We start from the raw sequence: 21,689 nt of genomic DNA, 5'->3' as shown, positions 1-21,689 counted from the left end.
CTTCCACTGATGGGAGTAAGAAGCTAGGCAGATGTTTTCCCTACCTTTTTCTTTTGATCCTGTTGACTAATTGGGCAAAATTAACCACTTCAGCTCTTGGTCTGGTTTCTAGTTTTCTACCAGAATAATGAGGAAACCTAGAATCCTGCAGAACTTTGATTATGTTTAACAGCCTTCTTGCAAATCTTTCCCAGCAAATTATATCTGTTGAGAGAACAGTGACTTAGAAATGCTCTGTCTGCCTCTTTTTCTTTTCATTAAGATATTCCAGGTGAATTTTCAGCAGTGTTCCTTGTCCTCCTCAATGTACAGAGTGATCTAAATCATTGTTAGCCCTTCGAAGTAGTCCAGAAGCATGACTATGATTACTAGCTCTATCTTTATTGTAAGGTTGCATTAACAGAATTTTGCAAGTCTGAAAGTACCCCTCCCTCCCTTCACTTTTACTCTCCCCAAAACTAGGGAGGATACCTTCTGAGACACTTTTGCCACACCTCCTCTTTTGGATTCAAATTTTGTTTATCAGACTGTTGTCTAGGCTGTGGCTCTTCCTCCTGTCTCCCAAGGTCATTTCCATCTACCATTACAATCATCCAGTAATCTCTTGAGCAGACTTGTGGGAAATGTGTAAATCATTTTTTTCCACAAATCATGGTGGTTTTAGGAATTCAGCAAGAAAGCACTCTTTTGCCTTCAAAGAGAAGGAAAATGCATTGCTGGAACACAGAACATCAACCCTATAATTCAATTCAGTATCGTGAGTTCAGCAACCTATGAGTTATATGACGCCTGTTCCCCTGCTTCCAGAAATCACATTGTCAAAACTCAACAGCAAAATGAGAGTTTCAGTGGTATAATTTGGGGGTTTCTTTTTTCAAAAATAAAGATAGAAATAGAAATGAGAAGCCTCTAGAAGGCAAACCTCCATTTCCACCCTTAAGCTCTGCACTCCCCTCACCAAATCACATAGAATTTGTAAGGAAAAGTAATTCATGTTTGTTCTAATTCTTTATTGGTTCTGTTTTCTTGCTTGAGGTGATTAACATTCACACATAACAAAAAGGTAATGGTGAATTGCAGCTATATTTGGAAGTGGGGATAGAACAACCAAAGAAAAATCATTATTCGTTGCTGCTTAAGTGCTGTGTTGGTGAGTTTATTTACAGCCTTTAAATAACAACTTTGTTCATTTTCCAGTAACGAATAATAATCAGACAGTTCTCTTACCGTTTGGAATTTTTTTTTAAATAGCAGTGATTAGTTTTAATTTAGATACTGGGGGAGGGGGGAGAAATTGTTTTGTAGAATCGGCTTCTTTAACAGCTTTTCCAACACAACTCTTTAACGTAGAGTAGCTGCTACATTTTTTTCCCCAGAATCAAGCCCCAGTTTTGGTGTGAATTTGGTGAGTTATAATACCCCTAAGTGCGATTTGGGCCTGACTGGGGAAAAGAACTGCTTTTGAACCCCCTAAATCCCTAAATCCTTTAGAGCAGTGTTTTTCAAACTTGGCAACTTTAAGATGTGTGGGCTTCAACTCCCAGAATTGCCCAGCCAGCAGTGAGTTGAAGTCCACACAACACAAGGTTGCCAAGTTTAAAAAACACTGCTCTAAAGGATTTAGGGATTCATAAAAATGAGGACAGTCTGAACATTATTTTTAGAGAAATTTACCAAAAATAATAACTGTTCGTTTAGAACATGAATAATTTGAACATATCATGTTATAAGGAGGCTATTGTCTGGGCAGGTCCATCCTATAATAAACCTGTTGGTCTCTAAGATGCCAATGCATTGAATTGCATTTAGTTTAGCTTTATATTGCAGCATTAATTCTCTAGCAAATTACTAAATGAGAACACAGAAGCACACAATTCAAGACCATTTTTGGCATCTTAAACTAAAGAACTTTTTTTTTCTTTTGGCTAGCTTGCTAAATAACCCTTAATTTTCTGCCTTCCTTGCAGGGGGAGTGTTCCCAAAAGTGCCATGACATCTTTGTGCTGGAAACAGTCTGTGTGGCTTGGTTTTCTTTCGAGTTCATCTTGCGCACGATCCAGGCAGAGAGCAAGTGTGCCTTTTTGAAGACGCCACTCAACATTATAGACATTTTGGCCATCTTGCCTTTCTACATCTCTTTGATTGTAGATATGGCTTCTCCCAAAACCAGCAACAAGCCTGGGGGTGGGGGTGGAGGAGTTGGAAACAAGTACCTAGAGAGAGTGGGCCTGGTGCTGCGCACCCTGCGAGCCCTTCGTATCCTGTACGTCATGCGCTTGGCAAGGCATTCCCTGGGATTGCAGACCCTGGGACTCACTGTGCGCCGCTGCACACGGGAATTTGGACTCCTCCTTCTTTTCCTTTGTGTTGCCATGGCGTTCTTTTCACCACTCGTTTACTTGGCAGAAAACGAAATGGGTGCCAAGCATGAATTCACTAGTGTTCCCAGCAGTTACTGGTGGGCTGTAATATCCATGACAACTGTTGGCTACGGTGACATGGTGCCTCGTAGTATTCCGGGGCAGGTAGTAGCCCTAAGCAGTATCTTGAGTGGCATCCTGCTCATGGCTTTTCCTGTCACTTCCATTTTCCACACTTTCTCGCGCTCGTACATAGAGCTTAAGGAAGAACAGCAGCGAGCTGCTAATAGGCAACTTCATGAACTGGAAGAAAGCAACAACCTCCCACAAGACAGCAGCTCTCAGGAAGGAGATTCCTCCTCTTCACAGGGGAGTGATGGAGCAGCGATTCAGGCTGCAATGGAACAAGGGACGAAGAATTGCTGACACAAATGAAATTGGAATCTTGCACGAAGTGCAGAGGAAAAGTGGATGGAGGGGCATTTATGTCTTAAAGTAATTACCAAACTGCTTATCTCCTTTTACAACCAGAAAGACTGCCTTTTGAGCAATGGCTTACGTGACCAATCACAGTACTGAGGACAGTTTGGCTTTCATTTAACATACTTTAGAATTTCAGAGATTCTTCAGCACTAAAAATGCTGCTAATTGCTCTTTCAAAGGCAATTTTTCAACATGTTTCTTTAGTGTACGTGGGAAGAAATAACATAGCTAAATCATATTTTTAAAAGTGTCCAGATTCAGAATACGTCCATGTTCCATTCCCTATGTATAGAACTAGAGCAACTGAAAGATTGGACAGTGGATTCATGTCATTGTATACATCATGATGCGTAAAGGTTAAAAAGTGAATTTGCTATATGGTACAAAGACACTTTGAGACTAACTGGCAAGCCAATCTCTAGGTTACCCATGGTTTAGTTTTTCCTTCGATAAAAATGCCTGCTTCAATTCTTTATGCATTATTGGTATTGGCCACAGGAAGCTTTTGCACCCTAGCTTAGATGATGTTTTCTTTGTTCGGATTTAAATGTGCATTGTTTTAAAATGATTTTAGTTGGATCTTTTCCTTATGTCTGATCCATTGGTACTAAAGCCATGATTTTTAAAATGGAAAAGCACTTCTAGGACATTTATAGCTGGCTGGCTCCAGTCCTCTTCAAACCGAACAGCAGTATTGGGCTTTCGTGTTACGCCAACAAATAGCCCCTGCAATCTTAGGTTAAAAAACTGGGAAACTTCTGCTCTTTCTCAGAAAAAAATAAAATAAATTAATGCTACGAATAATAGAATTGTATGCACAAACAAAAAATAACAATTGGCATGGAGTTGAATATGGGGCAAACCACAGAACATGCAAAAGTTAAATGGCCATTGCAAATCTCCACAACAAAGGAGGAAGTACAAAGCACTTCCACTTTTTATTTTCCTCTATCTCTGCAACAAAGTCTTGCTCTGTGAGGCATGTGGGATTTACAAATGTGAGATAAAAGCTCTAGGCTTGGATATGTTTTGACCATGCAAATCTGTTCCTGATGATTAAAAATGACTGCACCACTATGATGGAAGCAACCACACAAGAGTTAGCAATGAGCAGTACTTTGAAGTGTATTTTCCTACAAGGAGGCAGGAGCATTTTACAGTAATTAGTAATTGTGGTGAACTCCAGCTCCTGGATCTAAGCAAAAATTAAGAGCCCTGCCACTTTTGAAAATAGAGGGTCCTAGTGCAAGAGGTAAGTAGTAAGGCTGAAGTCCACTTTCTCTTCCATTTGTATTGATTCTTGATCAGCAAGATTGTGATGACACTAGGAGTTTATTCAGCCTTGTTTTGTGTGGCTGAGCTATATTAAACATTTCATCTGTAGCAAGGAACATTGTAAAAAAAAGCTTCTTAATTTCTACTTTCTGATTCTCATTTGTTCCAGTTTATTTTGAAAATAAAAAAGGAAAATAAAATTAGCTTGTGGCACATAATTTAAAACCAGTTTTCTTTTACCTGTTGAAGCAGTTTCTATCACACATAAACTCTTTGTTTTCTATGTGCAATCTAAGCTTTTGTTATTTTCATTTAATATGTAGAACTGTATATAACCCATAGTTTTTCACATAGAAGAGCCTTTCTGAACTCATGCTGGAAGAAGCTAGGGAAGCTAGGAGAAGCTAAGCTCACATTGCAATAGAAAGCCCCATTCCTACTTTGGGGGTGAAAAACGTACAGTATAACTTGTTCCATGTGACTGAGGTCTACTAAAATAATAAGACTAATATTAGTAGCTGAGGATAAACAGACTTGGAGCCAGTCTCTCTTCTAGTTTCAACATAAGAACTTTCCCAAATAATGGGCACTTCCACAAACCATTTCAGCTCCCTACAAGCAACATGAAATGAACCTAGCCAACCATCTTGACTGACTTCAGAATGCTGAGAAGGAGTGTTCTCCCTTTAGTGCCAGTCAGTACCCCACCAAAGCTATCATTTGTCCAAACAACCCCACCCCTGCTCCATTCCACACAAAAAGGAAATTGCATACAATACATTGCTAACACCTTCCCCACTGTCAACATTTTCCATGCATTTGGCTATCCTGCCCCCCCATGCAGTAAAGCTACCCAATCGTCATGTATTAAAGCCCCATTGAAAACTGTGAAGATAGCATGGTACATCTTGCCACCAAATACTTCATTGTATCTAGCACCAGTTGAAATGGAAGGGGGCAATATGTAATTTTTAAGCTACAGGAAGTGCAAACTCATTGTAAGGGCAATTTGTGCAATTTCCTCTCTGTTGGACCAACCAAAATCCCTCATTCCCCCACTCACCCCCCCCCCCCAAAAAGTAAAAGAGAAACTAACATGTTCCTTGCTCCTTAATAGAACAGAAAGGGGAAAGAAAACTCACTTCCATCCCAGCAAGTCAGATTAGCGTTGCCCTTAAAGGAGCTACTAGAATGCTGGAGAATCAGGAGCTCAGAAGAATCCAGAGGCAAGAGGTCCCTTCCAATGGGGAAGCAGACTGCTTTTTGTTTGTTCTGCAGATCGGGTTACACCACCACTTAGTTGGAAATAAATTGGCTTAGCTTCTGAACTCAGGCAACTGTGTGCAATTACAGTCTGGTTCTGAACTGGCAGAGTCCTGGTGTGGAATGCCTAATGTTGTCTGGGAGTCTGAACTGGAGCATCAGCTACCAGCAATTTACCCAGGGATCCTTTCCATTTTTGCATTATATTAGCAGCACAGCAACTGCGGGAGTACGTGGAACACTCTACCAAAGTGAACCTTAGTGCAAGTACCAGAGGCAGCACTTTTTCTATTGCATTCAGTCTTCTAGATGGAAATAATGTCATTTTTTCTATTTTTCTGTCCAAAAACAATAGGACGGATTAAAGCAGCACGGTTATTTGATAAAAATCAGGGTAGAAAGGGTAGGACATAGTGCTTTACAAGATGATTGGTAGGGAGCAACTGGAACCTTCAGTATCCTACCACCATATGTGGGACTGTAGATGTGATTCGGACATCAGATTCTAAGGCTTGTGAAGAGATTCTCGCCCTACAAAGGAAGACTACATAACAAATTATCTTTTAAATAAATAAAATTTTTCAGGCATTTGTTTATTGGAGAGGTTGGCAGACTTTTTTTAAGATATCAAAACACCTTTTTTTAAAAAACAGACCAGATGAAACAAATGTTTCGATTCTACGGTCCAATTCTTAAAATTTACCATGCAAGATCCATTGACTTCAGCCAATCATAAATATGATTTTTACTGTATTCTGTGTCACATGTAATATTTTATCTTTCATACAAAAATTTATACAATAGCAGTGTTTTGCTGCAACTAACTGATGGAACGGAACAGAAGAGGGGGTCAACTGGAACTGGCCAAAGATGTATCCAGATGGTTATCCAGAGGCCTGGTTCTGTGTGAGTAGTGTGTAAGTGCAAAATCTCTTACATATTAACATCTAATTAAATATCAGATAATTGGTATCTTGGAGAAATCACTCACCTTTGCTGGCAAAATGCACATTTCAAAGTGTTAAATTATTAAAACCATCTGTTTTAGAAGACTGGCCTTTGAACGTACAGTAAATGAGGTGTTATGGAGAAAATTAGTATATTGCTAAATTTTTTTAGCACTGGCGCACAATCAGTCCCGAACACAATAAAAAGCAGCCTTATTCCAATATTAGAAGCTCAGTGAACGTTGTAAAGTTCTCCTGTATGTGTGTGTGTATTACACGTGTTTTCTCTCTCAAATTCAATATATCTTTGGAGGAGGAAGCCAATTTTCATGGTCAGGCTAACTGAACCCACACACACAACAGTATTTCTTCTCCATTTTACATTTGAAAAGAACAACAAATAATGAATTTGTGTATAACTGATTTATTTTTTTAAAAATGAAACTGATCATCAATAAGTGCAATTGAATTTTTCCATACATTCAACATATAATTAAAATATACAAAATTTCTTTACAGAATTTTTTCTTAAGGAAATAGTTTTTTAACTACTGAGGTGCTCTTTGGATACTCTTCCAAATGTATCAGAGCTGCTGATTGATGAGCAGCTTACCTGTGGCTGGGAGAATGCTTAAGTGAGTGATAGACAACCTGTGTCCTATGGAGAAATGTGGCCTCCCAACATCTTGAGAGGTGTTGAGATTTGATGGCAAAATAGCCAATTTTCAGGGACATGGGTCATCCATCCCTCCTCCCCACCTCCCCCTCCCCCAAAAAAGCTGGGAGAAAATTGATCCTCCTGCATCACTAGAAGGCATCCTGCATTTCTCCAGCTGATCAGGAGAGTGAGTTTCACCATTGTCCAATTAAAGATTGGCCACTCTTGGTTAAAATGTTCCAGTCATGCCAACAGAAGTGCCATGGGAAAAACCGAGACAATTGGCTCTCTTCTACGTGATGGATAGTTATGATCCCACTGGAATCAACTCATGTTGATCCCAATGCTGTATATGGGTAGTATTAAAATGTCCCTTTTCTTAAATACCTGGCTATCTGGAGTTCAGGAGAGTCCCACACAGTTAAATACTGCACAAGTGCACAAACTTCTCTAGTGGCATCTGTAGCTCTGCTGTGATGTTCTGAGCCTATATTTTAGTATTGACAGCAGAAGTTAAGAACCTGTGTACGGTAAGTCAACTGAAGAAAAACTGGGAGTGTGTGTGTGGAACACTATTAATTTTACCTTCAATAACACCTGTTATATAAAGAGGTATTTGACTATATGGAGGCTACGCTTATGTAACATAGCTTAGTCCCATACCTCTTTTCAAAAGACACTGGGAAAGCAAAGAGTATTACCCCATACAAAAATAAAACCTAGCATTGCAAGTTTAATAAATTCTGTTGTACAAGTAGAAATACAATCCTCACTACAGCAGCATACCAAGGAAAACTAAGATGGAAATATATAATTTAACAGACAACTGCCACAGTGTTCTAACACGGTTAGAACATTTGTGAAAAGGAGAGCAATGCAACATTCACATTCGGCCATGCCACATAAAATCAGCTTGGTAAGGTCACTTCAGGCACCAGGGAATAAGCAGGGAAGCCAATCAACAGCACAACTAGTGTTTCACACCAAGCTCTCACTAAAGCAGCTTTCCTGAGGTTTTACTTATTTGCCAGCTGGGCAGAGAGAGCTCCATTATAGCAATAGCCAAATGATATTGGCTATTACCTCAGCCTTGCCTTGCCTTGCCTTGCGTTTCTGCTGTTTAAGGGAGGGATTGAGTTCCTGCGCATTCAAAATTGCCATAGTGAAACAGCTTGTCCCTCAGACATGAAATACAGGAGAGGAAGCATGGCCAAGATCAGGTGTGCAAGTAGAAGAAATAAAGCAAAGCTTCTGATAGGCTCTCACTCTTGCAAAGGTGAAAAGTTGGTGTCTTCAGGTCACCAAAGGTTTGAGAGAGACAACTGGATGAAGCAAGGAGGAGGTCCAGCTGAAGAGTTCTGATCAGACTTGAATACGTTTTTTGGAGAATTTAGGGAATCAAAGTAACAATTTAATCAGCATTGAATAAAATGCCCCTCCGCATAAGATACATCTTACAGCAAAGCATATACAGTACATTTTATGGCTACGAGAACAGAGTGATTCCTGAAACACTGCAGAATGCATATATACCTCATAGCTATGAAAGCAAGTTTGTCTTGACAAGTAGCCAAGGAACTTTTAAAACAATTCAAGCAATACTTTTCGTGTAGCCCAATCGAATCTTAGAAGTCTTATATAAGTCTGGTGAATTCATTTTATAGATCCTGCATTTTTTCTATTCTTCTTGCAAATTTGCATCCCAGAGTGCTCTCAGTTACCTGCTATGGCATTGCTAAAATGAAGCAACTTTCAAAACTTCAATGGGCTTAGAATTACTATTATATTTCCCCCCCCCTTTTTTTTAATAGACCCACTTCCTCCCAAACATAAAATGACAACATTTGGTATTAAACATTTAGAAAAATATCACACACAAACATTTTCTTTAAAAAAAGATTTGCTCTATTATCCAACTATTGCTCTTACTTCTTTATCCTAGTCTAGTGAACCTTATCTTTCATGGAGAAAAGCCTACTCAGGTAACATCTTCAGCTTAAAATGCAGTGCTACCGATAGTACTGTGGTTGACCTGTGTAGCTTAGGATTGTAACTTTAAGAATTTCATTGTGCTCACATTGCAAAGACAAGAGTTACATAACTCTAGTGGCTTTTCCACCAAACAAAAATACAGGAACAGTATGCAAATAATGCCTAAACTAAACACTGATTTTCTTTCAAGCTCTTCCTCTTTTACACATAAATCCTGTATAGATTCTGTTTGTAATTTCTCCAAGGTGGTCAAAATTACTCATCTTTCTGAGCTCTCTAAATACTTGCTGTGCATCAGTCTGTTCTGTTTGGCTGTAGTAGCATTTGTACCAAAATCACTAATTACTTTGATGTATTTATACATCACACTGGCCTAGCAGTCTGCAGATATATATTTAACACAGTTGCACAAAATCTATTTCTTGACATCATTCACTAAGCCACCTCTTCCTAGTATCAACCCCTACAATCTTATCAAGTGTCACCCATCACATTTTTTTAAAAACGGTTCTGCACTTTCATTTAAGGAATGTAAACATTCCAAATACATAACCAAATGCGTATGTTATATAAATAGGTAAACGCTTCAGACAAAATACTCCAACTTTTATGACTGACCTTTGAAAAAATAGCATTGAGAACAACCAGCCCTTCTGATACACACATTCGTCCGTGCACAGATATATAGAGAATTGAGTCGGACTGAAGAAAATAAAAGAAAACCCCTTACTGGAACCCCAAAGAGGAGAAACCATTTCAGTGAATATGCAACCCAATGAAATGAGGAAAAAATGCCAGAAGTGTCCATGTAGGTGTGCATCTTTGATTCTTCTATTCTTAGTTCCTCAGAAACACAGTAGGTACAAGCAGAGCTGAAGCTAAGGCTGACTCCAAACCTCTTCTACATCTCAACTCATAATTGCTTCTACCCTGTGCTTTAAAGTGCCTTTGTACTGGCTGGATGTGTTGAATGTGGAATGGGTTTCTGTGGGTAGCAGCTGAAGAAGTAAACCTGCAAAAGGATGGCCATGTCCACAAAAACCTGGAGAAGTCCACACACCGAGAACTGGAACGGAGCTTGATTGAGGAGGAAATACACTGTCTTGAAAGTGTCACCGCTGGTCCACATCAGCACCATCTTTACACTTAAAAGGGAGAGAAAAACAAATTAAAAAGAGATAAAGAGCACTAATAAAGGTATTCCCTGACCCAGATGTTGGAATTCCACTAATGGCAAAGCAAATATTTCCTTTTTATGAAGAAAGAAAGCATTACAGTGTTTATCCAAATAAATATCAAGGCCAGTAACAGAGATAACTAGAAATCGCTATTACGAATATTCTGATATAATGAGTAATAATGTTTGATCAAACGTTGTTGTAAGGCTGATAACACATAGGATATATCTTTTGTTTGCTCTTCTGCAAAGTAGTTAGTCATAAAGCTATCAAGTTCATCAAGACCATACCACAGAATGTCATACAATGCATAGCCAAATACATCTTTCAAGGCTAGATTCATTTACAAATACACATGCATACATAAATACAGATACATCTCTTAGATTTTTCAAAAGATACCCACATAAGCAGACTTATGGGAGAAGCAATGGTACAGGAGTAGCAATTAAGGTTTGAACCACCTTAAAATTTGCAGTGCTGCTAGCTACAGCCATGCTCACAACAATTCTGAAGTCATCTAATACTTCCTATTTTATAGATGGGTAAAGGAGTCTAAGAGATGACAACTTGCTGAAGGCTAAAAAGGAGATGACCTAGTTTAGATTATAATATCTTGTCTTAACCAAGTAAAGTTGGACAACCCTTTTGCCCATGAACTTGGGTAAACTATGCTTTAATTACATGATTAGGTCTTCAATTTACCAATGTTCCTCCATCTTCAAAACAAACCAGGATATTAACTTACATTTAAGATCCTGGGTTATTTCTAGAGGTGTGCATGAAACAGAAAATCTGTTTGTTCCATGCATGGAACAAATACATTGTGTTTAGGGGATCAACTGAACCATTTTGGATGAGTCATGGATTGGCTGAACTGAAACTTGGAATATCTTGATTGATTCATGTTTCAGTTTAGAGATGTTCCAAGTGGGTCCTACAGGATGAGTAGAGCAAGCTTGGGGCACCTTGCTCCTCTCTACCCTCTATCTTTGCATGGTTTGTGCAGCAGTTCTTCCTTGCCCTTAGCCACCACGCTTGAATTAAAGATGGCATAGCCAAAATGGCTTCTCTTTGATCCTCCCACCCAGCACTTTTCTTCCCTGTATCTTTGCTTAGCTGCTGCTGCCATAAACTACTGCTGCTGCTGCTGTCAATGACTTTGCCATTTTCCTGCTGTCTTCCACCACAGAACATCTATACTGACCCAACATACTTGTTCTGGGTCTACATCTAAGCCAAACACTTTGGTCAGTATATGGACCACCTGAATCTAGCTGTTCCATGCAAGACCATTTTGCACATTCCCTGTGATTTTAAAGCTAGACATACCTTCTCAAACAAAAATGGAAAATTAAGTTAACTAGAGGTTTCCTGATTTAATGATAGCATATAATAAGGACTGCGCGCATGGGCATCACTTGAATACAAAATCTGTCCAATGCTGCCAGATAATTAGATTTTGTGGACACAAAGAAATAAAGTAAGTGCACCAAACTATAGAATTAACAGTACTAAAGAAAAGATTTAACATTCTTGTTATTTTTAAGCCATTATTTTGTAGTTTAAAGCACAATAATATTCTGCTTTCCTCACCACATATTAAAACGAAAGCAATCTTAAATAGCTTTTATCATTTGAAAGCTAAATGTTTCATTAATGCATTATAAATAGCAAGACTCAAAGACATCACCAGCTTTTAAGTGACTTTGTCTTAGTACATTATAAATGAATAATCGTTTAAATGGAAATTATAAGAAATGCCCAGTAAAAGCTTCAGAATTGCTAGAATAAATTAAAATATATTGTGCATCATGTACAAAATATAATTGAAAACCCCGAGCACTTCAAGTCTTATTTACAATTTATGATGTGCAACCATGGGTATGACTGAATTCAGATATGGCCCAGTTCTTATCCAACCATTGAAATAAGAAAGGGAGCCAGAGATACAGGTTAGAAAGGATAAACTTTATATTAAGACCCAAAAATGTATTCAAAAGTTGAAGAAAGAGATGCACAATCGTCAATACTGTCATTTAAGAATAAGCTTCACTGCATGACATGTAATTAGGACTGTACTATAACTTGAAGATAGCAAAAATATTTATTATATTTGTGCATTAACTTTATCGAAATCTAATGACCAAGGCTAAAAAGCTGTCTTCTACAAGAGAGATGAGCAGTTTACTCATGCCTGAGATGCTACTTCCCTAAGGACAGTGTCTGAAAACTCAGTAGTAGTTTATATAAAATATATTTTAGAACAGGCTAAATTAATTAAACATAGATCTCCCCTATGGGACTTGAATTCAACTAATCAGGATTCAGTCCACTATCTGTTGGAAGGTACTCATGCACACATACACTTCATTTGGTTTTCCTGGTAATCCATGTGGATTGGGAATAAATAGCCCAAGGATCAGCCTGCCTATCTGGGCAATCCATCCCCAGTAATTTAGAGAAGTGCTGAAATTTCCAGAAGAGAGTTTGTGTCTAGCTGTATTGTCAAGTTCAGGCCAGAGGTTCCCAAACCTTCTCAATTCATGGCACCTTAGCATCTAAGTAATGTTTTCACAGCGCCCCTAGACCGAAAAGACTGCCAAAAACTCAGCTCCGCAAAGATCTGATGTTGCAAAACCCAGCTTTGCAAGTGGACATCACAAAAACGTAAAGCATCTTGCGTGGGAACCATGGGCTCACACCTTGAAGGTTCCATGAAGAGATCCACGTACCTAGGAAGCAATCATTTTCAAGATGACTACCTATCGCTACAAACAGGGAAATGGTTGAATGTTCGGAATGTCTTCTGCGTGACTTGGAGTTAAGGCAGCAACCCTGTAAGTGAGACCTAATCTGATTTCTGTCTAAAGGAAGACCGCAGTCGTACCTGCGTAGAACATTCTCCAGCACTCAGTATATATGAAGCTATAACAATGAACACTATAGACGGTAATGAAGCATTTATACATCCACTAAACATCAGGAATGTAACAGCAGGATTAAATATAACTTTCAATGAACTATAGTCTCGGACTTTAAAAAAAAAAAGAAATACAACACTCTCAATATTTTATATGCAGAGCTTGGGTACTTTTTCCTGTGGATCCAATCCTACACTTTCACACAAAGGAGTTACAAAACTGATACACCATCCTGAAAAAAGTTATATCTGGTTAATGACAGCCCCTCTAAATAAACAAAGAAAACTCCCAACAGTTCTCTTTCTCACAAACATAAAGCGTTTTCTTTCATTTTTAAAAAAAATTATGCTTCCCACTCCTGTATTTATGCACGAAGGCTCAGAAGCAATATCCAAAAATAATAAGCATAAGTTGTTAGGCAGTGCTTTAATCTGTATCTATAGTTCTACAATATGCTGAAGTTATTTTAACTCCTTTATTCATCCTTTTTTATTTCAAGTTTCCGTAGAAGCCGGGGGGGGGGGGGGGACAAAACAACACAGTTGTGACAGGCTCAAATTAATGAAGTACATTTTGTCCAGAGGACTAGAAAAAAGGAGGGCTGCCCCCTCCCTTCTCAGCCGGTCATCTGGTACAATCCATGACATGAAAATTTCTGCTTCCTGTATGCTCCCATTTAAGACATTATTGCCTCTTCACTGCACAGCTGCCCCTCCCCCTGCCCCTCCCACTTCAAGATAATGGAACTTTTGCATATGCCTAAGGAAATCAAGCTAGCTTTCTGCCATCGGAATCAGCTGAAAAAATGTTGCTTTCTGCAAATGCCGAACAGCTGCTCGGGCTCACTCTTACTTCTGAGGGACAGAAGAGGCAAAAAACAGAACGAAAGTCCCAACAGGCAGGAAGCTAGAAGCAGCATGCAATCTGTCTGCAAGCAAGCGAGAAGCCAAGTGCACGGACAGATAGGAGTTCTATCACACAAAGGTTATTTTCCTCGTTTTGAGCAGCTGTTCTACAGAACAGTTTTCCTCTCCATTAATAAAAAGGGGAGATATGTAACAGTGTTGCAATTCTGTGAAAAGATCCAGAAGTGTTTTGACAACTTAGAAATATGCTAAGAAGGGTCTGCATTCGGGCTAGCTAAGTTCATGTCACATTTTTTCCGCCAAAGACATGACATTAATGTAGTGTGGAAATTTACGGCCAAACCTGAAACAAGATTACATCCAAGAAGCCACCAAGTGATTGTTATTAATCATTCATGAGTGTCAGAATATATAATCAGTGAAACGAAAAATAAAAATAAAGGCTAAATCCTACAGGTATGCAGCACTACCATTTAGTGGCCATAAAGTTCCAAGTTGTAAAAGCAAAAATAATGCTTGCACAACACCAAAGACAAAGGCAAGTAGTTGAGAATTGCCATCAACTGCCATTGTTGAGGACTCATAAACCAAGGGCATCTGTGCCAGGGGCCATAGTGTCAACAAAGTCAAGATGGCAGCTATGACTGCAATCAAAGTACTGCCCTTTTTCATAGGCATTGTGTCGCACAATGACAATAACAAAGAGGCAGGGCTTTCTTTGTGTCATCACAGCTGCCATCTTGACTTTTTGACCCTGCCCTGCAAACTAAAGCCTGTAACAGCCCTGTTAAATGAAAACCTAAATAAAGTACACAAATATTGTGTGAAACACCCAGAACTATATTTCCACAGCAGTCTAACTTGTATCATACGTTCTAACGCTGCGCACGCTTTGAAGATGATTTGGAGGAATGGTTGACTAAAACACCCCATCATTTTTCAAGCCGCTGTTTTAAGGAGTCAACCCATTAATGTGAAAGCATCTCCATTTTTTAAGGCTTATTCAGAAGCCAGAAAACGACAGCTTTCTTCAGCGAATAGGAACTTGGCAAGTTCAAAAGCAGTTTTTCCACATCTTTTCTAAGTACGCACAGCCCTAATATGTCCTGATCCCAACATTCTGAAGAACTCTTCCCATTATATCTAATGTTTCTGTGACGAGCACATTTTCTGCAAACCCTCTAAGAACCAGGATCTAAATGACCGTGATTGGGGGGGGGGGGAGTGTCACCAAAAGCCAGGCCTGCCAATCAGGAAAATGCTGACAGCTCCATGACGATCAGGAAAACAAATCCGTATTAGTCAGAAATCAAATCTATACCAAGCCATACTGCAAGATGGCTAGTTAAATAGTAAGAGGTTCAAGAAAAGCATCAGATTTTGTAACAATACATATGCCAGAGAAAACAAAAGAAGCAGTAGCTGGGTTGGAAGAAATGCTATTGCCAGAGGCTCAAGCAACAAAAATAGCATTTCCCTGCTATGTAACTCACTACTGTGATATCCAGTGTCAAACACGCCCCTCTAATATAAGTGCCTTATAACTGAACATTTAAAAGTTTCGACATGGTAGGCAAAAAGAGCAATCCAGTTATGCAATGCTGACAACTGCATTTACAACAAAGGATTTAATAGCAGTAATTACATATAGAGTACATGCATAATGGGAATGAATATTATGTGATTGTTTTCATTTCTGAGAAAAACATCCTGCATCCCTCCCACTTGTAACCAGATACTGTTTGATCAAAAATCAGAAGGGGTCTGGTAGCACGTTTTCTGATTAACAAATTTTATTAAAAGGAGCAAGCTGTCATGAACTACAGAGCACTTCATCAGACTCATGGAGTGGCTACTTTAAAACCTACATCCATTTAGCCAGCCTCATTCTGTTTTGGGGCTACCATAGACCAAAACAGCTGTCTGTCAAAAAATAATTTTGATCAATTATTTAAATATACAGAATAACCCCTATATTGTATTACAAAAGATGAGATTTGTAACCTGGGACTCCCCTCTGATGCTTTCTCTAGAACTTCAGATGCTGGCAATGACAAGAAATGTGTGCACACAACTTCAGTGCAAGGCTGCAAATCCATGTCTAAGTCAACCTGATCTGGCAATAATTAACCCTGCCCCGTCAGGTTACTAATTAACTCAGCTTACTATGGTGTTTCTCAAAGTGTGGTCTCAGGCCCCTCGGGGAGACCCAGACCCTCTCAGGGGTCCACAGAATCAAAATTATTTGCCACCCTATACTGAAAAATAATACAATATTAAAATCCCATTGAACAATCATGAGAAGCAGTAGTGGCAGCGAATGTGTCAATTTTAATTTTTAATATGGTAAATATCAATAAATATAGCCCATACAAATGAAAGCTCTTTTGGGGTCTTCCATAATTTTTAAAAGTGGGAAGGGGCCAGCAAAAAACAAGCACAGGTTCCACATTAATGCACATATACAAGCGTACACATGAAACAAATATAATACTTCTGACCTAAATTTCAGCCTGAATGTGCAAGGGTTCCCCAAGGCCTGAAAAATATTTCAAGGGTTCCTCCAGGGTCAAAAGGTTAAGAAAGGCTGGCTTAAGGTCTACGATGGCTATGCTCCCCTTCAGCCTTGCCCAACCTGATACCCTTCAGGTTTAACTCTCATAGTCCTCTAGCCAAGATACCTATCTGAGGTCCAACACATGTGAAGGACAACTATTTAGACCTATGCTCCATCAAGCTGCAGAAAGGCTATTTTATTTATCATGTAATGTACAGTGGTACCTCGGGATACGAACTTAATCCGTTCCGTGACTCTGGACGTATCCCAAGTTGGTCGTAACCCGAGGTAAATTTTTCCTGCCAAAGCTGGTCGTAACCCGAAATGTTCGTTAGTAGAGGCGTTCGTATCCTGAGGTACCACTGTACCTACAAACTCTGGACTGTTCCAAAAAAAATTACCTGTTATACTCAAGCACATAGGCCATTTTGTAAACTTCATGACAAAATCAGAACACATTTACAGGGTAAGCTTTAAAAAATTAAGGTGAAAATTAAACAAAAATAAATAAATGTTTCTAACTTAGATCTCTAAGACTAGGTTAATGGTAAATGACTTTTACAATATAAACTGTGAAATTAAGAATTTCAAAACATACATGACTCTTCCATCGTTATCTCTCTCTCACACACACACACAACCCCCTTGTCTCTCAGGTGGGTCATTAAAACAGTGTGTAATTTCTAACTGTGGAAAATATTATTTTATTAGTCTCCCTCCTGAACATTTTACTCAGTTATAAGATTCCCAGCAGAAATTTCTCCATTATTAGACTCATCTGTCTATGGCCTGACTGCTTACGCCAGCTTCCTCTTTGGAACAAGGATTTTTGTTGTTAATTCCTTGAATTTTTTGCTTAGCTATTTCTTGAAGTTTCCTGTGTGTTACCTTTCTGAGAAATGGAGAAACATGTAAGGCGGAGAACAGACCCCAGAGGTATATAGTAATTTCTCTTTAGAGAAAGAGTCACCACACACCTGTTCACTTTTTTTTTTTTTTAAGTGTGTTTCTGTGGTGCAGCTCTAACAAGAACACAATCAGATCACAGAAACACACGTTTTCTGGTAATATGCTAAGAATATCAGTTTTATTTGCCACAAAATTAAATTTTGCAGGATCTTAAATTATTAGATTACTTCAAACATCTGCTCTAAAAGTAGACCAATGACTCCACTACCTAAAATACAATAACATTTTAGAAAAGGAAAATGGGAGGATGGTATTGGTACAGCTGCATCCAAAACACGGATATCTGAAAACTGGAGATTATATTGTCAAAGAAATACAGATGGTCCTCACTCACTGAGCACTCATTCAGCGACCATTTGAAGTTGCAATGGTGTTGAACAAATGGTACTTACAACTGGTCCTCAAAGTTCCAGCTGTCGCAGCATCCCCACGGTCAAGTGACTGTGATTCAGGGACTTGGCAACTGGCTCACATTATGGTTGCAGAGCTCCACGGTCACGTGATTGCCATTTGCAATCCTCCCTGCCAGCTTCCTACAAGCCAAGTCAATGAGGAAGCCGGTAGAAAAGGTCGCAAGTCGCTCTGGTGAGTCCCCTGGCCTTTCTGCATGCACGCCCTGCCATGCCATCCTCCCGGCCTTCCTGCACACCTCCCCCAACTTACACAGGGCCTGTGCTGACCCTCCCAGGGCCTCTCAGGCATCCCCGCACCCCTTACCTGGTACTCCCGCCGCTTCCTGATTAACGACACCTTGGGGTTACGATGGCAACTGGGACTGCTGGGATTGCCACTGCTAAACAATGTGGTCACATGACATCATGCTTTGCGATGGCAGTCCTGGTCCCAATTGCCATTGTAACCTGAGGACTACCTGTAACATTTTAAAATATTCAGAACACAGTTATGCAATCATCTAACTGAAGGGGGAACTTTGCATCCATTGAAGGTTGCAGATCTAATAATTACATAACTGGAGAAAAGCATTTATTACACCTAGTTTATTTCACTGGTAAACTATATACATGGAATAAGCTGCCTCACAGGTTATCTCCTTCCTTGGAAGAATTAAAGCTGATTTAGACAACAGAAATCTCATCAAATGTCAGGGGGACAGATAGATTTGATAGCCCCCCTCCCAGTTTACCAACCTGGGTAACCCTGATAGAGAAATATTGGGACAGAGATTCTGGAAAACTGGATTTCATTTTGGGCAATCATATCCCAACTCAAGTCTCTACATGCAGAGAGAGAATTTGAAAGCAGAGCCGCTCCATTCCCTGAAATATTGAAAAAAATACCAGAACTCTGTGCTGATGACAATGATGCATTGAGCCATATCAGAGAACTAACTATTCCTCTGAACTCTGCGTGTATTGAACAATTTCATCAGGAAGCTGCGTTGGCACAAGCACCAATTTGTCCATCAACTTATCTTATTCTGCCACATTCAAAATCAGTTTTACATTCAAACCACACAATTTATGCAGCAAACAGTAAGGCCCGTTACATACGTAAGAACCATAATTCTTGCAGGGTAAACACTGCAGTCAGAAAACCTTGCTCCAAATAATAATGGTGAATTTTTTAAATGTAAATCTGATTATTCAATAATGCAGCTTTAAGATTTGACAAATGTGTCCTAATTTTCCCCCATAGGCTTCATATCTATGTCCATGTAATCAGGAGCCTGCTGAACAGAATGGATGCCCTTCCAAGAAAACATTCCAGGGGAATGACAATTCATTTGTATAGCAAACAGAACAAAGAGCCTTTTAGCCATTTAGAGACTAACCTTTTCATAGAAATCAGTCCACCAATGTGTATGGTGAAAAAGCAATAAACATGTTTTTAAGGAAGAGTGAATAAATATTCTGTAATGTAGAATCAAGCTTGATTCCAGGTGAGGTTATATACAAGTCCACATAGTTGACAGTAGTGCCAAAGTGTTTTGCCCCTGCCTACTGCTGGGATTTTTCCCAACTTTCCAGCCTTGTGCACAGGCCTGGTATTTCCTGGTGGTCTTCCATCCTCTACAAACTGTGATCCAACCCGTTTTAGTTTTTCTGATCGGCCAAGATCAGTTAGATGCTTCTGACTAGCTAAGTAGGAAAAGAAACTCCATCATACAGAAATAGGCATAGATAACATTATAATACAAATCAACAGACTGCAGCAAGCAGGAATTGGTGAAAAAAAGCTCAGGTTGTTTATGCAGCTCTCCTTTTGGTATGGATGAGAATGCACACTAAATCCACATGGTTGTTACTCCAACCAGGATACAGGATAACTGAAACAGCAGACATTGCAGAGGAACAATTGATAAAGTGTATAGAGAAGAAACCAAGGAATCGAAAACTAAACTATATGGGAAAAGTATTACCCTGAGAGTTGATGGGTAGAGCAATATCCAGAATAATTTCATCCTATGGGCTTGTGTATCAACAAAGGAATATCTTTTTTTTTCCTGAAACAACTGATATATCAAGGAAATGCATACATACACTGCTAAATAAGCAGTAAAGTCTGTAACAGTTGAAAAAATTTCTAATGCCCAGTGTGCCATTTGCTCGCAAATAATACTGCAAATTATTGAACAGAAGAAATGTAAAAAAGTGAAGAAGTTCCCAAACCAGTTGGAATGCTCACTTAATGTCCTTCTTAGCAAAAGATTTAATGCTCCAGAAATAAAGGCTAATGTACTACATATTGCCAAGTATTTTTGTAATAACCACTTTATTCTCTCCACAAGATCTCCAACAGAATATGATAATGGAATATTTGGAGCGCTGGCCAATTTTGATGGCCAAGCATGAATTTAGCAATGAAGAAATAGCTGGATCTGCTGGGGCCAAAGTTCTCAGTGTGGGTTTCAAAAGAGATATTCAATCTTTAATCACTATTCCCAAGTCTATTTCAGTTGTCTTCAACAAAATGCAGAGATATAACTTTTATTTTTAATCCTGCTGAAGTCTGGAAAGAAAACAAAAGCATCCTTCAAAAGAAAGATGGGCAAGGACATGTAAACCACAGATACCAATAAAGAATGGACCCAGAACCATCAGTTGCTCATTTTCTTAGCAATATTTTCAATACTTTCCACTCAGTCGATCTTTATCTGCTGATGAACAGGAACTGATTAGGACATGGGTATCCAGGAACCATTCATCAGAGTACTAACTGTAATAAGATACCAATAGTAATTCATGTCAGGGCAAAAGGGCCCCCATTCAAGAAATATAGATATATGCTGGTGATTTAGTTTATTTTTGCAGAGCAAAAGGCCAAATAAAAATATAGCATCCCAAAAAAGAACCAATGATAAAAACAAAAACTTGGGAGTGTTGTACCACACACAGAGACACAATGGTATATGAAATCTTAAACAGAAATAACAAAGGCAAAGTTTTCCTCAAGTCAACTCAAACTTAGCACGCCCATGTTGTTTTCTTGGGAAAAAAGGCTGATGTGGTTAGCTACTGCCCTCTTCCAAGACTTTGCATCTTCCCAATCTAGTCTAAAGATCTAATAAATAAAATAATAAAAAACATGTATGCCGCCCGATTCTCAAAGACTCTGAGTGTCATACCCCCTCCCAATTATTAATCACTCTGAGATTAGCCCAAGTGTTCCATATTCAATACTGTATAGTTAAGATGAATTAGGAAAAGTCCTGTTAATATAGCCAATAAACGATGACCGGATTTGATTCGTTGCCTAAGCAGGTGGCAGCACCTGGTCAACCTTATGGGATTGAAACCTAAGCAAGGTAAGGCCTGATTAGTATTTGGACAGGAAATGACCATAAGATATCAGGGCTGCAGGTTAGACTGGGAAGTCAGAAAACATCCCAGAAGAAATCAATGGCAAGCCAACTTCTAACACCATCTCCGGATTAACTTCATGGTTCCTGATGGGATGGCTTGCTGAAATAGATACCGTATAAAAGGAATTCCGTGCCATGAAGATACCAATGACATTTGTCAAGTTCAAATTTCAAATCACCAAATCAAAATCAGTTGTTTTTTTTTTTTTTAACTTTCAAGAGAATCTGTTGCTGATAATGAGGTAATTTAAAATTTGGGGTTCATAAATTCCTGCAGTTAACTTTTATCAGCAGTAACTGCTTCTGTTGGTGTAAAAGGTGCTTTTTCTCCCTTTGGAGGAATTTATCCCAAATTGAGAAATAGTTGGGAACTGGTAGAGTAGAAAGGTTGTCA

General features: G+C 39.0%; 2 protein-coding genes across 5 annotated transcripts in view; one reads left to right on the top strand and one right to left on the bottom strand.

Annotated features, from left to right (window-relative positions):
• The window catches only part of KCNG2 (potassium voltage-gated channel modifier subfamily G member 2), a 70,595-nt gene extending 66,274 nt beyond the window's left edge, over positions 1 to 4,321 (top strand). For all 3 annotated transcript variants that reach the window (XM_025165564.2, XM_007426445.3, XM_025165565.2), the window contains one exon: positions 1,968 to 4,321. In XM_025165564.2, the coding sequence (XP_025021332.1) occupies positions 1,968 to 2,786 (819 nt within the window). In that variant the 3' untranslated portion in view covers positions 2,787 to 4,321. The remainder of the gene's footprint in view (positions 1 to 1,967) is intronic.
• A 139-nt stretch (positions 4,322 to 4,460) lies between these two features.
• SLC66A2 (solute carrier family 66 member 2) overlaps positions 4,461 to 21,689 on the bottom strand; it is a 55,946-nt gene continuing 38,717 nt past the window's right edge. For both annotated transcript variants that reach the window (XM_007426444.4, XM_007426443.4), the window contains one exon: positions 4,461 to 10,123. In XM_007426444.4, coding sequence (XP_007426506.1) covers positions 9,916 to 10,123 — 208 coding nt within the window. In that variant the 3' untranslated portion in view covers positions 4,461 to 9,915. The remainder of the gene's footprint in view (positions 10,124 to 21,689) is intronic.

Source organism: Python bivittatus, unplaced genomic scaffold, assembly GCF_059951505.1.
Source record: "Python bivittatus isolate LINGU-HERP-01145 unplaced genomic scaffold, Pbiv_v1 ctg000840_np1212, whole genome shotgun sequence".
NCBI lineage: Eukaryota > Metazoa > Chordata > Lepidosauria > Squamata > Pythonidae > Python > Python bivittatus.
Note: the sequence above shows the minus strand (reverse complement) of the source record. Positions and strands in the feature narration are given on the sequence as shown.